The sequence below is a fragment of the Urocampus carinirostris genome, chromosome 7 (assembly GCF_059441175.1).
Source record: "Urocampus carinirostris isolate Australia breed hairy pipefish chromosome 7, RoL_Ucar_1.0, whole genome shotgun sequence".
NCBI classification, from domain to species: Eukaryota; Metazoa; Chordata; class Actinopteri; order Syngnathiformes; family Syngnathidae; genus Urocampus; species Urocampus carinirostris.
In genome coordinates, this window is record NC_142355.1 from 11576546 (window position 1) to 11593087 (window position 16542).

Genomic DNA, 16542 nt, shown 5'->3' on the forward strand with positions numbered 1-16542 from the left:
TTTAATGTGTGTATTTCATAGAATACCGTGAGACTTTGAGACTTCTTGTGATTAAGGGCTGTATAAATAAACATGACTTGACTAGGTTTTATGGAATTTGTTGTTCTCAATCAGTTTAACAGCACATTTACATATAAGTATTAAATTATTCAGAAAATTACCAATTGTAAAGCAACAATGCATTCTTCCATCCATCCATCTATCCATCCGTCCATCCAACCATCCAACCATCCATCCATCCATCCATCCATCCATCCATCCATCCATCCATCCGTCCACCCTGTCTTATTCAACTTCTACATGTCAGAGACCACTTTTTACAAACCCAGTTCACTTAATTCATGTCCAACTGAATAATAAACGGAATACATACTATAATTATCGTTTTTAAAGTAGTATTTTTGGCCTAACTGTCCTAGGGCACAAAACGAATGTGTTTTGATTGACAACCACCACCACTAAGTCAATTTCCTGTAGCCTCTGGTGTCCAAAGGAACACTGTTTTGCTCCCATCACTCGAAGCAGTGTATTCTTTCACAGATACAGTCAGCTCCCGAGTTTTCTCCTAACTGGATCTGCTTGACGGGCTTTGGATCCCTGTCGATTTAGCCGCAATGCAGCACAAGTACGATTGCATTGGATCCTGCAATTTACGAAGGAGAGAGGATACAGCAGTTGGGCTTCATGTTGCGGATCCCTCGAGCCTTCTTGAAGAAGTGTTACGCCTCCACGTACGGCAGGTGATACTGTTCTTCTCGCTTGTTGCAACGTTTGGCGACAATCGCGAGGTATAGCACCAGTAGAATGAGCCAGTAGCAGGCGTACAATAACGTCCCTGCTATCAACAAGACTTTTTCCGACTCACTCAACGGCTGCTGAGTTTCACAGTAAATCGTGTAGACCACACCTCCGAGCAGCACCAGCGTCCACACAGTCACAGGGATGGCACCAATAAGGTTGACCACGATTTTCCTACGGCCAGAGGTTCCCCACCCTGCTTTGTTGATCGTGAGTAAAGCGAAAATTTTGGAGGGGAGTAGGCTTGACATGTAGAGCAGAGAATAGAGTGACATGAAAATCATGACCAGGCTACCACGCAAGAAACAGGCATACGTGGCTTTCAACATCCCAACCAGCTGGACGGTCAACAGGAACAGCAAAATATTCCACAGCCTTCCTCGGTAGAAGAGATGGATGACTGTAGCAACCAAGAAGAAGGGGAAGAAGCCGGTGACTACCGATTCATAGGTCATCCAGAGGCTGTGCTTGTGGAACCACAAAGCGTTATAGAGCCACTCGCGGAAGTAGGACTTACTCCAGCGCGTCTGCTGGTTGAGCCAGCGCAGGTACTGGGTCGGTGTTTCAGTCCGACACTGAGATCGCGCTGTGTATTTCGTCTTGTAGCCGAAGCTCAGAACTCTGTTGGTGAGGTGACGGTCATCGCCGAAGCTGCACTTGGAACCCAGGAAGGTTTGATGATACCAAGCTTCCAGGAATCGCTGCAGGAGGTAGTTCCGGTACATGCCCAGAGGGCCGCTTATACATTGGACGCATCCGAAGTAAGACTGGCAGGCGCGCTCGACGTTAAAGGCCATCCAGTAGCGCACACTGCTGAGGAAGGAGATCCATGAGTCGTACTTGTTTAGGATCTGAGTGGAAAGAAAACAGGAAAGTAGGTGTCATCCACTGCCGGAGATATTTGAGAGCCTGATGGGCTACCTGGTGGGTTTATTCTGTTTTTAATATTGGACACTTGCAAAGGAGATTTCATAGAAAGCCAGTTCCATATTTTGACTATTATTGCACACTTTTGTTCAATGCTTTGACTATTATGTCATTGTCACCATCAGCCAATCATGTTGCTGTTCTTTGATTCAACACCCTTTAGGGGTGATCTGGTTTTTGTAAACTTGAAGATTTAATAAAAAGAAAGGAATTTTACAACAGGTTGGAATTTCCTATCTAAAGTTGAGGCTCTCTCCCCTGTTCTCTTTGCAAGTTCAAAATTAATTTATGTATAATATCCTCAGCTCGGTGGCCTTGGGGGTATGGCGCCCTCCCCGAGACTGGGAGGTTCAAGCCTCGGCCGAGTCATACCTAAGACTTAAACATTGGTACCCGTTGCCTCCCTGCTTGGCGTTCAGCATTAGGGGTTGGAATTGGGGGGTTTGGTTACCTAATGACTCCCAACACCTCAGTTGGGTTGAGTGAGGGGGCTGGGAATCCCCTCTTCCGAATCAATCTCCCAAAAAGAGTCAGAAATGACTCTAGCCACCTCCCACTAGGGGGATATGGCTGTGGTATATATACTGTATATGATAATCTCCTTATTTTGAGTATCTATTAAACTTTGAACTTAACACTACCTGTACGTCTCCTCCAACTCCCCCTACTGTGGCATCGTCCTCAAAGATCTTCAGCATCTCAAGGGTACAGGCTGGGTCCAGGACTGTGTCTGAGTCACACACCTAAATACACACAAAAGAGCACATCACAGTGTCCCCAAAACGAGAAATATCTTTCAATGCAAAACATACAATCTTACCACATCAGCAGAAAATTAAGCTTCTGCATTTAGCTATGTCTTCGTGTAATTTAGGGGTCTGAATCTTGCAGGTCCGGGGTAAATTGTGGCCCTCAGATAATAGTTTGAGGCCCTTGCCCTAGTATGAAAGTTAAAGGGACGGCGTGTAGTTTTTACCACTACATGTCATTACATCCTGTTATGCAACCATAAACGAGTGTTAGAAAACATTTGTTTATTTTGGTTTTTTGGTGCTTCTTTCATTTATGTTGAATCCCAATAGAGTTAAAGGCGCTTGTACAATGGTATTAAGGTTGGCTTCTGCAGCTAGACGGGAAATCAAATCAAATCAAATTCCAACAAGTTTAACAACTTCAAACACCGTCACCCGATCCTGGTGGTCTCAGATATCTGAGACCACGCCCAAAGAGGCATGATCTGGTCAAGCGTTCATGGTCCATATAAAAAGAGGAGCTGCTCCTTTTCCCCTTCCTGACTGACTCATCGCACGTCGGCCGCATGGCGGGCCGTGCAGGCCTGCACTGCAACCTTGAGTTCAGCACGAGGGCTATACGTTGAGACCATCCGGAACAAGTGGGAGAACCGTTTCAGATTTAATACGGTGTTTGCTTGTTCTTGGAAATGAGCATTTCTTTTCTGTGCAAGGGAATCTCCCCCAAACGCCTAGCATTATAGCAGAAACTTTCTTTTTGTGCTAGTAACTTTCAGAACTCCCATAATCTCCGGCGCTTCTCCCCTCCTTTTTTCAATCATTGATTCCCTGTGTTAATGAATTGTGTGTTCTATTTCAAACGGCTTGGTTCATTGATTCCATGTTCTTGGGATTAGTAATTCATATCAGAACTCAAAGGGCAGCATGGCGGGGCAGTGGTTAGCGCATGTGCGGCACAGTTCATGTCTTGGAAACCTCCTGCGTGGGTTCAAATCCAGCTCCAGACTTCCTGTGCAGAGTTTGTATGTTCTCCCCGTGCTTGCGTGGGTTTCCTCCGGGCACTCCGGTTTCCTCCCACATTCCAAAAACATGCATTTCAGGTGAATTGGCCGGTCCAAATTGTCCCTAGGTGTGAATGAGCGAGTGAGTTGTCTGTCCCTGTGTGCCCTGCGATTGGCTGGCAACCAGTTCAGGGTTTCCCCTGCCCACTGCCCGATGATTGCTGGGATGGGCTCCAGCACCCCCGCGACCCTACTGAGGATAAGCGGTGTAGCTAATGAGATGAGATCAGAACTCAAAGAACTCAAAGTAATAATGTAATTTAAATCTAGATTCCTTCAGAAAAAAAATATTTATGGTGGAGCACAAGCAACATCTAGAGGCAAATTTGTTTAATGTTTGCATTAAAGAATAATTTGTTTCAATCCTAACAATTTTCAAAATAAAGCTGGAAAAATCCCTTCAAGTCAAACGCAACGAGAAAGAAATGACCAAGTTGCTTGACCTTAGAGTTTCTTAGTATACAAAGGTGCAAAAGTTTAAATAAGTTAAAAGTTCACTGCAGAGTGACAAAATAAATGGTATCATAATTTAGTAGAATAATTGATTTTTTCAAATGTATTAAATCCATTTTGTGCATAATCTTACATTATTATTAGTAGTATACCAATTAAAGAGTCAGCTTCTCTAAAAAGAACTGATATTCCCATCTCTACTTCTGACTTCATGTCACAGATAAACTGATGAGAAAGTATAATGAAGTTACTCTGCTAAACACTGGAAAATAACACGTTTTAAAATATTTATATATTGGTACCAATTAGATTAGAGGTAAAATCTTAAATCCGACCTAAGACTGAACCAAAATTTGAGTTGGGTTCGGCCTAAAATGTCAATCATTACGTTTGGGTTGGGGCTGGACTTCTCTCTCTCTTTTTCGCTAACTTTTTTAGAAAAAATTATCCACCCATTATTGTGCATTGTTTCTTTTTCTTTGTGTCGTGAGGAGGAGAATCCAGGCAATGGATTTTGTCGCCCCTCTTGTGCAGCCCCTAGATTCGGCCAAAATCACCCCTCTTCCTATCGAGTCCTCACAAATAAAATTTTAAATTTTTTTTTTCTTTTGTGTTTCCTTCCCTTCAAATTGATTTAATGGGTTTGGGCTGTAATACCTGCAGGCCTGGATCAGGATTTTTTAAGCCTGATCTTACCACTAAATTAGATACGCCAGTCGCCAGACAAAGTCTCACAGCACAAAAGTGCCACGGCTTGATGAATAGTTTTTACCTGAACATAATCCACAGTGTCTCCGAGCGCTTTGAAGGCTGTGTACATGACTTCCCTTTTCCCTCCCCATTCCTGCATGATGCAGGAATAGCGGCATCCTCTGACCAGCCGAGTCACTCGGAGCGTCTCCTCCATGTGGACTGTGTCTCCCATCCTTCTGATGCCCCCTCCTCCGCTCCCATCGCTGTGGTAGTTTCCCTTCCAGACCATACTTCCCGCCTGGTCAGCACCACCCATCACTTCTTGGAAAATTTCCATCATATATCGGTCCTCCGGCCTGTTCCCATCCACCACAAGCACTACTTTTAGTCCCGGAAAAGAAATCCTTCTGATACTGCGTAGGCATTTCCTCAAATAATCGGGGTCTTCCTGGTAGGCGGCAATGCAGAGGGCCACAGACCGGCGGAGATGTTGAGGGCACGTGGGGATCTTCATCCGCCGATGTTCCAGAAAGGCAAAATAACTCTGGAGGAGAAGATGGAGGGAGAGGAAAGCCCCATAAAGGCCGAAGGAAAGGTGGTGCTGTTCGGTTTGGATGAACTGGTAACCTGCATAGCGCGAAAACAACGTGAAACAGCAGGTTCCGCACCTGAAAAGACGCCGATTGACAAAAAATTAACCTGTGATGTAGGCGAGTAAGATGGTAAAGAGGACTACGGCTGCAAAAAGGGTGGTGACCACGATGTTCAGCGCATTCTTGCAGCGAGAGGTCATCTGAAAAGGCATCAAAGTCAGGTTTACACAGGCAACAACGTAAAGAAATAATGAGAAATAAGGAAATATGCCTTCATTTGGTGAAATTAAAACAATTTAAGTAGTTGGATAACTAGTCTCATCTCATCTCATCTCATTAGCTGCACCGCTTATCCTCAGTAGGGCCGCGGGGTGCTGGAGCCCATCCCAGCAATCATCAGGCAGTGGGCATGGGACACCCTGAACTGGTTGCCAGCCAATCCCAGGGCACACAGGGACAGACAACTCGCTCGCTCATTCACACCTAGGAACAATTTGGACCGGCCAATCCACCTGAAATGCATGTCTTTGGAATGTGGGAGGAAACCGGAGTGCCCGGAGGAAACCCACGCAAGCACGGGGAGAACATACAAACTCCGCACAGTAAGTCCGGTAGCTGGATTTGAACCCACACAGGAGGTTCCCAAGACCTTAGAACTGTGCCGCACACGCGCTAACCACTGCGCCGCCGTGCTGCCTGGAGAACTAGTGATTAGGATTAAAAGGAATATCTTATTTTGAAACATCCATCCATTCATTTCCTGTACTGAAGGATTACAGGTACTGGAGCCCATTGCAAGTGACATAAGGCAGAGGGAAGGGGACACCCAGGACTTATTATCAGCCAATCACAGGGCACACAGAGACCGACAACCATTTACATACTCACTCATTTCTGACATGCAGGGAGAACATGCAAACTCTGCACAGAGGGAGATGAAACTGGACCCAGAACCTTAACACTGTGAGAAGGAAGCACTAACCAGTCTATCAAAGTGCCACCCTTTATTATAACTGATTTGAATATACTGTTAGTGAAGTAGCATTTATCTGGTGATAGTTGGAAACCGAGTGACAAAAATCGAATTGTTTGAAATATTATTTTTCTTCTTTCCTTTTTTATTCAAATTAATGTCATTATCAATGTTATCATTCATACTATTTTACGCGTGAAACACAATCCGTCTCCAGGATATTGAAAAAATAAACAACATGGGCTATATTTTAAAACTGGAAGTGGCAAAATTTTACCAGATAGGTCATCTAATGTGATCGTTGGTGTCATGATTTGCCAATTGCCATCACCTGCGCTCACTCATTCAGCCCCAGATGCCACTCGTTCCCTAATTAGTCCTCCTATTTAAACACGTCATTCTCGTTCACTCCTGGTCAATCCGTCTGCGAACCTCAGCGCATGCAAGTCAAGCACTTTTGGCTCTGGCTCCCGTTTTGATCCCGACCTGTTCGGAGCTCCGTTCTCCTATCCTGGCTCCCTTTATCCTGCCCGATTCTTTTTCCTGTATCCATCCCCAATCCAAACTACGTTCTCCTGTCCCGGCTACCCGTATCCTTCCCGATTCTGTTTCCTGTATCGTTCCCCGATCCAAGCTCCGTTCTCCTGTCCCGGCTACCCGTATCCTGCCCGATTCTGTTTCCTGTATCAATCCAAGCTCCGTTTTCCTGTGCCAGCTACCCGTATCCTGCCTGATTCTGTTTCCTGTATCGATCCAAGCTCCGTTCTCCTGTCCCGGCTACCCGTATCCTGCCCGATTCTGTTTCCAGTATCGATCCCCGATCCCTGGCTTCCCGCTCGTGCCAGCTACCCGACTTGTTCTGATATCATGCTTTGTCTCCCGTCCCGGCTGCCCGACTTGTTCCGATTTGCAACCACACTTGGTTTGCAAGAGCTTTCCTCTCCTACTGGCCAGCGAGCACCAGATTGCTGTCTTTTTCCTCTCGCCCTGACTTCCCTGATCCCTTAATAAACCGTTGTGTGAAACGTTACGCATTTGGGTCCCCTGCTTGTACCGGTCATGACAGTTGGAGCAGTTTATCCAGGCACAAACACTTTGACTCACTTCATAATAAGCTGCTGTAGACTCTAATACCAGTCTTGAATCAAGATTTTTTGTTGCTTTTTAAATTCAATAAGCGTTGGGTTTTAATTTCATAAGGGGCAAAATGAGGGCATGTGTGCCACACTCTCTGGCCCCCGACCAGTTTGCCTACCATGGCAAATAGATCAACAGAGGACACCATCACCATAGCACTCCACTCTACACCTAGCCGCCTAGAGCACAGAGGGCGCTAAATGTGGCTTCTCATCTTCGACTTCATTTCAGCCTTAAAAACATTATCCTAGTGATCCTGGTGCAAAAACTGCTGCATCTGGTCTGCTCCACATCAATCTCTCAGTGGATAAATGGCTTCCTAATAGATTGTTCACAATCTGTCAAGATTAGAAATCACTGGTTCTCCACAAAGGTGTGTATCGAGTCATCTTCTCTTCACTCTCAACCAATGTTCCCTGTAATTTTCCACGTGTCTGAGCGTTCACACAAAGTCGGTGAGCAACGCTTGAAACAACAGTGAGCAACCATAATCCCAAGTGTGGCAAGATAATTCATTATCAAACATGTCCAAAACTTGACATCAACTTACATTTTGCTGAGTTTCCGGCAATGCAAAATTATTTTTCTCTTTTGAATGAATTGACTCATGTACTATTGCAAAGGTTGTACGGCCTTACAATTCTTTCACAAGATATCCATTTCTTTTTATTTCCTGATATATTTTGTCGCATAATATTAACATTTTTGGGGGCTTATTTAGTCGGTTGTAAGATACATAATTGTGCCTAATCACATTTTTTAGTGGAAGTACAGAGTTGGCAACAAGATTTGCTTGATATAATTGGAAATTATTTGAATGCAACACAAACGTTTTCCTCTTTTTTCCGTGTTTTTTTTTTACTTTTTTTTTTAATTCCTTTAAAAAAATCTCATTGCTTTTATTTTTTCCGAGCTGTTACTTTTTCTTTTTGTTCTGTATTTACTTTTTTTCCCACATTTCTTTCTTTTCTTTTTTTTCCTGGCTTTTTTCTAAATTTTTCCTTCTTTTTTCTCTTCCTTTTGTTTCTTTTTTTCCCAGCTTTTCAGTACTTTTTCATTTTGGAATTTTTTTATTTTTTGTTCTATTCCCCCCTTCCTTTAAGTCATTTTGTGCACAATTTTACATAATATTTGGTCATGTTGGGATTAAAGAAGCAAAAACAAACTGAAGAGCCGTTTAAGACCCGAAAGAGCCTGTTCCTTTTAGTGAGCCGAGCCGTAGAAGCCGGTTCTCGACAAACTCTACTAACTTTACTCAACTTCGTTCTACTTCGACTTGACTTCAAAATACGGCATTTAGGACACAACGTCAGTGGAACCCGTGTATTTTTTACCTTCATGTAACTTTAACTTAAGTCGCTTCTTAATTAGTAATTTTGAGCCCTCATTTTTGTGCGCTGGCTAGATTTTCTTGTGCGCTTAGAATGTGCGAGCAGTGCGCAATTGCTTAGAGGGAACACTGCTCTCAATACATCTGACTGCACCCCGAACCATCCCTTGACTAGCATCATCATGGACTTCAGTAAGGGCAGAGCAGAACTAGCCCCGCTTCAGGTCAACGGAAGGGTCCACTCTATTCAGTTCCTGGGTTTGCGGATCTCCGAGGACCTCTCCTGGTCGGCCAAAACTGCGGCGGTGATAAAGAAGCCCCAGTAGCGACTTCACGTCCTGTATGTGCTTCGGAGCAACAACCTAAAGAAGAAGTTGCTGGTACTGCATCACAGCGTGGTACGCAGGATGCTCTTCAGTGGACAGGCTAGCCCTATTGAGGATTATAAACACAGCCCCAAAGATCACTGGCTGTCCCATGCCCAGCTTGTAGGACATGGCCAGCTCTCACTACCTCAGCAGAGCTTAACACATTCAGAAGGACTCCTCCCACCCCAGCAACTGCTTTTTGAACTTGTGGACCAAAGCCAACGTCCAGACAGTTCAGGTTCCTTACGGCCCGAACTGACTGAGATATAGATTCTTCCCCAGAGCTATCAACACACTAAACCACGAGCATACACAGGACACGTAAAACACAGTAATTTCGTTAACACAATGATAATAAAGTGGTTGACTAAGGTGTAAAGCAGTAGTGATGGCAGGTATGTAAGTGGTGGTAGTAGAAGTCGTAGTAATAGATTTATGAATGAGTAATTTTCCAACATTGATCCCTGAAACCATGACAAAATCGTGCTTTGTCGATGTCCCAGGTGAATATAATGTCATGTCCTGCACGGATGTCATGGCGCCCAGCTGGCCCGCCCCTTGACACCGGCTGAGACGCATTGTACTGATTGCTTTTGGAGTGCTTAAACGCTCCTTTTGGGACCATTGTTTAACCCTCGTTGAAACCCTGTTCATGCCCGTTTGATCTGTGTAATGCCTAGTTTGGAATTTTGATTGCTTTTGAACCTGTTTTGTTTTGTTTTTGGTCCATTTGTGTGTTGGACAGCTTTTATTTCCTAATTAAAGTGACAGATCGTCTACGCATATGAGTTCCGACTTCCTGCTTCCCGGTCCGTTTCCTGACATATAAACCCAAAATGGATGGGTTGAATTGCTTCAATTACAGTGAAGTCTCGGTTATCGCGGTTAATGGGGACCGAGACCACCCGCAAAAACTGAAAATCCACGAAGTGGCGGCGGCCCTTCAAAAATGCTTAAAAAAACCTATACAGGTATACAGTATACCCCCCCTGTATACAGTACACCATATAGAATACGGGTAGAGAGAGAGAGAGTGAAATTCATGTTATAACAAAAAAAGTAAAATATTTCGTCTGTTTACAATAACAATTAAGGTTCTAGAACACCGTTCTACCGAACAATTTACTTACGAACAACCAATTATCGTTATCAGCTTTCAAAAACAAGCAAAACACTACAACAACAATTAGCTAACATAATTAGTGTTTTAAAATTTTGTAAAATGATGCAATTACTAATTCTAATTGAATATTTTGTTTTCAAATTTTGTCAAATAATGTAATTTCTCATTTTGATTATATATTTTTCATTATTATTAATTTTCTAATATTTTTTGATATTTTTAATTTTTGAATATTTTTTAGACCCGCGAATCTCTGAACCCGCGAAAGTGGAACCGCGAACTAGCGAGGTTCCACTGTATATGCGATATACAGTTCAGTAGTACTATACATGGACTTGGACTTTTTTACGTATCTATCAGGAGACCAGAACAGACCAGGAAACCCCAGAGCATTCGTTTCAGTTCTTTATTTAAGGAAGCGTTCAGGGCTCGCGGGAGACGTGATGGCGGTCAGACGTCAGCAGCGGAGCCGGAGAGATAGCTTCGGATCAAGTGGCCAATCGGAGTGCGGAAGTCAGGCAGGTCGAGTTTACCGGGGCTGGAGAGGAGATCGAAGCGGGGGACAGAAACAGGTTGGATCGGAGGCAGGCAGAAACAGGTAAGCAGAGTTCTTTGACGAACGGGAAATCAGGAGAGTCACACAGAGTTACCAAAGTACACTCTGACGAGGAGGTCTGGGCGCAGCGTGCTTAAGAGCGAAGTGCCAGCCAATCAGAAGGCACCCACATGATTGCTCCAGGTTATCCGAGTTAGTAATCATGACAGTATCGTATTGAGGCTCTGCGTGAGAGATTTGTTGTTTGTTGAAGTTCCAATTGGTTCCACTCATATCGCACAAGTAACTAAAAGTATGAACGCTAAAATCTCAACTGACATAGCGGTAATAGATCACAGTCATTTGTTGTGTTTTCTATTCAGACTGCCAAGGCGTTTCACTCCTCATTTGGCCGCGAACATTCCGAGAGCTCATTAAATTTCAAGATGAAATAAACAGAGTATTTATTAAATACTCTCTTGTGTGGTTTCGGCTTGGGAAGTGAAGGGTTGCAGGTTTGAAGCCTGCTGTTTGTTGGTGAGATGCCAATTTGGCTTTTTTTGCATCTATTGCAATTGAATCCTATAAATAAAACGCTTCATGAATGCATTTATCATTTTCCTCCATCTCAGATGTCCCATAGACCAGCATTTAGATATCTCTGTTACAGGAGTACAATGTGCTTTTTTTTTTTTTTTTTTAAAGTTGTGATGCACAGCAATGCAAAGAGCTTCCAAAATGGCAGCCAACACAAAGGTGCTCTCTTCTGCACTATGTTTGTTTACTGCTCAAAACAGACACCGCACAAAAAAAAACTGAAAAACTTGCAAAAACACTAGCTCACACGAATGTAAAATGGTACTCATGTCTATGTTCTATGTTCTTGCACATGTTGACTGCACTATGTTTACTGCTCACCTTGCACGATGTGGACTATTTTTTTTTTGCACTATGAAGACTTTTGCACCAAACGTAAGATTGCACAACCCTTACGATACCAACTGTATGTAACATCCTACATGCCGACATTTCTTGTGTAAATATTGTGTAAATTATAACGATAGCCTTATCCTTCTTGTTTTATAACCTTATCTTCTCTGTTCCTTTATCTTCTTGGTTTCTTTATCCTCACTGTGAATGTGGGAAACTGGAGTGTCATGCCCAATTTTGTCGTCACAATATGTTAACCCATTTTGTAACAATGACAATAAAGGTATATTCTATTCTATTCTATTCTGTTCTGGAAAAAATGTGTAATATAGATTTTATTTCATGTTTATCACAAAATTATTATTATAATATCCTGTAACACTTGTCGAGTACACATTTTATAAGTCTAATTAAAGGTCAACCGGGGTGTGGCGGCAGAAAAGGGAGTACATGAAGATACAATTACCTCCTTTCATTGCTTCTACTTCCCCCGATGTCAAATGTCCCCACCAGAAGGATATTTATATCATCGTGTTCAGCTGTAGGAAGCCCATGCAAACATTTATGTACAAATAGTTGGGATTTACAGTGCGTAGCAAAAGCATTATGGAAGTGGAACCAAATTGTTTCAACATTTTATAATATATTTACAACGAATAAACTAAAAAGTAGGTGAGATTTGAAGGTGGAGAGGGTCGCAGAATTTCGGAGGTTAGGCAACAATGAGTTCCAGAGCTGGGGGACAGAGCGGCTGAAAGCTCTGCTCCCCATGGAGTATAGTGAGATGGAGGGAGGAAGATGATCTGAGGGTGCGGGATAGCGTGGCAATGTGGAGGAGGTCGGAGAGGTAGGGAGGGGCAAGGTTATGAATGGCTAGAGTGGGAGCCAGAGGAGTTGCTGAAGGACAGGGGTGATGTGATGGCGAGAGGGGGTGATGATGAGTTATGGACAGTGTTCCCTCTAAGCTGCGCGCGTGCGCAATTGCGCACTGCTCGCACATTCTCAGCGCACAAGAAAATCTAGCCAGCGCACAAAAATGGGGGCTCAAAATTACTAATTAAGAAGCGACTCAAGTTAAAGTTACAGTGCATGAAGGTAAAAATACACGGGTTCCCCTGACGTTGTGTCCTAAATGCCGTATTTTGAAGTCGAGTCGAAGGAGAACGAAGTTGAGTGCAGTTAGTAGAGTTTGTCGGGGAACCGGCTTCTACGGCTCGGCTCACTAAAAGGAACCGGCTCTTTCGGGTCCTAAACGGCTCTTCGGGTTGTTTTTGCTTCTTTAATCCCAACATGACCAAATATTAAGTAAAATTATGCACAAAATGACTTAAAGGAAGGGGGGAATAGAACAAAAAAGAAAAAAATACCAAAAGGAAAAAGTAGTGAAAAGCTGGGAAAAAAGAAACAAAAGTAAGAGAGAAAAAAAGAAAAATGTAGAAAAAAGCCAGAAAAAAAGAAAAGAAAGAAATGTAGGAAAAAGGTAAAACGAGAACGAAAAGAAAAAAGTAACAGCTCTGAAAAAAATAAACACAATGAGATTTTTTTTACAGGAATTTAAAAAAAATAGAAAAAAAACAGGGAAAAAGAAGAAAAAGTGTGTTGTGTTGCGTTCAAATAATTTCCAATTATATGAAGTGAATCTTGATGCCAACATTGTACTTCCACTAAAAAATGTGATTAAGTACAGTTCTGTTTCTTGCAACCGACTAAATAAGCCCTCAAAAATGTTAATATTATGCGACAAAATATATCAGGAAATAAAAAGAAATGGATATCCTGTGAAAGAATTGTAAGAACAAACGACATAGGCCGTACAACCTTTGCACGAGTCAATTCATTCAAAAGAGAAAAATCATTTTTGCATTGCCGGAAACTGTAACTTGATGTCAAGTTTTGGACATGTTTGATAATGAATTATCTTGCCACACTTGGGATTATGGTTGCTCACTGTTGTTTCAAGCGCTGCTCACCGACTTTGTGTGAACGCTCAGACCCGTGGAAAATTACAAGGAACATTGAACGTGTATTTTCTTTTTTAAATACTCGTAGGTCAGGATTGCTGTATTGAATTTGCATATCATGAGCCTCGCTTAAAGGGAAATGACTTAATTTTCAGCCGTCTGGCTGCTTTTGGTTCCCCGAAAAAAAAAATCTTGAGAAAGGCAGGTCAAAAAAATGAGAAGTAAAATGTTACAATTTGGTCTCTTTGAATTTCCTTAGTTTGGATTCTCCTTTGTGCTTCTTAGCACTTGTTTTCAGTTGCACTACACAACAGCAGTGTTCTCGTTTGCCCGCGTCCCTGCGTCCTAGACGCATCATTTTTGCTGGGGACGCATCGTGTCAAATCAATGTGCGTCCCCGGGACGCAACTTTTTTTTCACGAAATTGTCATTATCATTTTTTAACAAAGATTTACCGCACTCCAAACTTTTCATCAGGCTGACCCGCCATTGTTGTTTTGGTCTCGCGGTTCGAGTTTTCGTCTGCACGCCGATCTCCAGTTCGAGTTGTGGAGTGAAAGTCCGTCTCTTTTTAGAGAACCGGCTTTTTCGGCTCAACTTATTAAAGAGCCGGCTCTCAAACGGCTCACTCGCTTTGATGCATTATATTACGAATATTTATGTTGTATAAAGAAGTTAAGAAAAAAAGAAGTATAAAAGGAGAAAATAAAAAAAGACAGGTTTGTGGTGATCCCTTTTAATCAGTATATTACCAACAAAAATCTAATGCAGAAAATAAATTCATAATTTGAATAAGAAAATGTGTCAATGTGTGAATGAGCGAGTGTGTTGTCTGTCCCCGTGTGCCCTGTGATTGGCTGGCAACCAGTTCAGGGTGTCCCCTGCCCACTGCCCGGAGATGGCTGGGATGGGCTCCAGCCCCCCCGCGACCCTAATGAGGATAAGCGGTACAGCTGATGAGATGAGATGAGATGATATAAGGAAACGCATGTACAATATAACATGTTAAATTACATAAATAAACACGTTTGAAAAAAAAATGGTTCAAGATTATTTTGTAAGGGAAAATACGACAGTTTGTAAGGGCATGGAGCACACTAAATTTTGGGGACCCATAGATCTCTGTTGGGACCCATAGATTTTTGAGCATGCGAGTCCCTGGGACCCATCACTTTTCAGAGGTAAAATGACCACTGCAACAGCGACACCTAGTGTTTAAATAATAGTCACGGTCCCTTTAAACCAGATGTGAGTGTCAAAAGGACACCTGTGCTTGAAGATCGGGGGTGATCACTCTTGTACTCTCCTAGTTCTGTCCTTCGAATACTCAAATTTGGTGTTATTTTGGTGCAATACAGTGAAATATTTGACCTCTAAATACTAGTGCTAAAAAGCACATGGATGAATACAAACTACGGAGACTCAAAGTGACCAAACTGCACCGTTTTCCTTATTTTCTTGCCAAGCATTTCACAATGTTTTGGTGTACTAGTCGCATCAAGATGCCGGACAATTATGTCAGCCCCCTTTAGTTGAGCCTCGAGTCATGTAAAATAAATACACATTTCTCAACCTATGAGTATCTAAATAGATGAATGATGGTTTATTTTTACCACTAGGAGGCGCTAGATAATACACAATGTCGTTTTATCATTATTGGTCATATCTACATACATTTGGGTATTCACAATAAATCAAAATAGAACACCTGTCCATATATTTCTCACTAAAACCACGATAGTCAATCAAAAACACAGAAAAAAGTCTTGTATTTGTTTATAAATAAAGCACTTTTGTTTTGGCTAAAATAATTCATAGTTTGGGTTCATGTTAAACGTAATGTTTTGTGCGATGATTAATCATTCAAAAACATATGCTGGCAACACATTGGATGCAACGGGAATCAAACTCGGGTCACGGTGGTGAAAGAGCAGAACCCTAGAACCTCAAAGGTGTCAAACAGGCGGCCGGCGGGCCAGATCAGGCCCGCTTAGGGATTGAATCCGGCCTGCGGGACAACACTCGGAGAAGCGCAAGAGAAAAACACGCTGCAGGTTGAAATATGTCAACTGGATGTGGCCAAAGCCAGGTGCCTCGAACTAAATATGAATAAAATGACTAAATTTTGATGTTGGCAAGCTGTTTGGATTTATTTTCATTTTGTTTCTGACGCATTTGATGTTCGTTTTGCCGGAGATCAAAGAGATAGAAGCCAGGAGAGAAAGCTTACCACGTGTTGTGAGTCATCATTTTATTCATATTTAGTTTCTTTTGTCTTTTATTAGCATATTCGGTATTGGAGTAATCCAAAAGTAATCGAAAGTAATCCAGTTAAAGTAACCCTACCCAACCCTGGTTATACACGAATAAATAAATCGAAAAATGAGTTGTGTATTTATACAAATGGATGATGGAAAAAAAAAACTGGTTCCATTCCTCACTCACACCAACACACACAGCTCTTTGTCCCACGTTTTTGAACGCAACTAATACGTCTTTTAAAAAACTTTTCCATTTAGTGTCTGTCCCTCAGAAGACGTTTGCTCACGGATGAATACTCTCATTCACCGCCCTTCACAATCAATGCTCACAAGTAAACGCACCTAATTACTGCTTTAAGAGTCCAAGAAGAGAAAAGGGCTGGATTTATTTTTTTTTAATTCTCCTGGGAATCAATTTACATGACAAGGACAGACTCCTGCAAGCTGAAAGTAGGAAACGGAATGACTTCCTTACCTTGCTGCTCCGGCGGACCCGAGCGTCTTTGTCCTGTCCTCCTTATCCTTGCGTCCAGCTGGGACGTCCTCTCCTACCTTTGAGCACAGCGCTCTCCTTGTTCGCTCCCCCTCCTTCCTTCAGCTCACACTACATCTTTATTCCTCCACGCTCGCTTCATTCCCCAAAATAA

At 42.6% G+C, this 16542-nt stretch overlaps 1 protein-coding gene across 2 annotated transcripts; it reads right to left on the reverse strand.

Annotated features, from left to right (window-relative positions):
• Positions 1-355: 355 nt before the first annotated feature.
• has3 (hyaluronan synthase 3) lies at positions 356-16542 on the reverse strand. Of its 2 annotated transcripts, XM_088339231.1 has the most exons (5): positions 16371-16542; positions 5384-5477; positions 4764-5311; positions 2367-2468; positions 356-1649 (listed from the first exon to the last, which is right to left on the reverse strand). In XM_088339231.1, exons 2-5 carry the CDS (start codon positions 5475-5477, stop codon positions 720-722), a joined length of 1674 nt encoding a protein of 557 aa, XP_088195357.1. In that variant the 5' UTR covers positions 16371-16542; the 3' UTR covers positions 356-719. The 2 variants fall into 2 exon arrangements, with proteins under 2 accessions (XP_088195357.1, XP_088195356.1); XM_088339230.1 differs by lacking the exon at positions 16371-16542 and having other exon boundaries at positions 5384-5489.

Excerpts from the sequence above, each read along its gene's own strand:
- has3 (XM_088339230.1), bottom strand. The coding sequence starts at position 5,489 with ATGCCTTTTCAGATGACCTCTCGCTGCAAGAATGCGCTGAACATCGTG. Across the intron at positions 5,312-5,383 it reads CTTACTCGCCTACATCACAG|GTTACCAGTTCATCCAAACC; the intron begins GTTAATTTTTTG and ends CGCGCTATGCAG. Across the intron at positions 2,469-4,763 it reads ACACTGTGGATTATGTTCAG|GTGTGTGACTCAGACACAGT; the intron begins GTAAAAACTATT and ends GTGTGTATTTAG.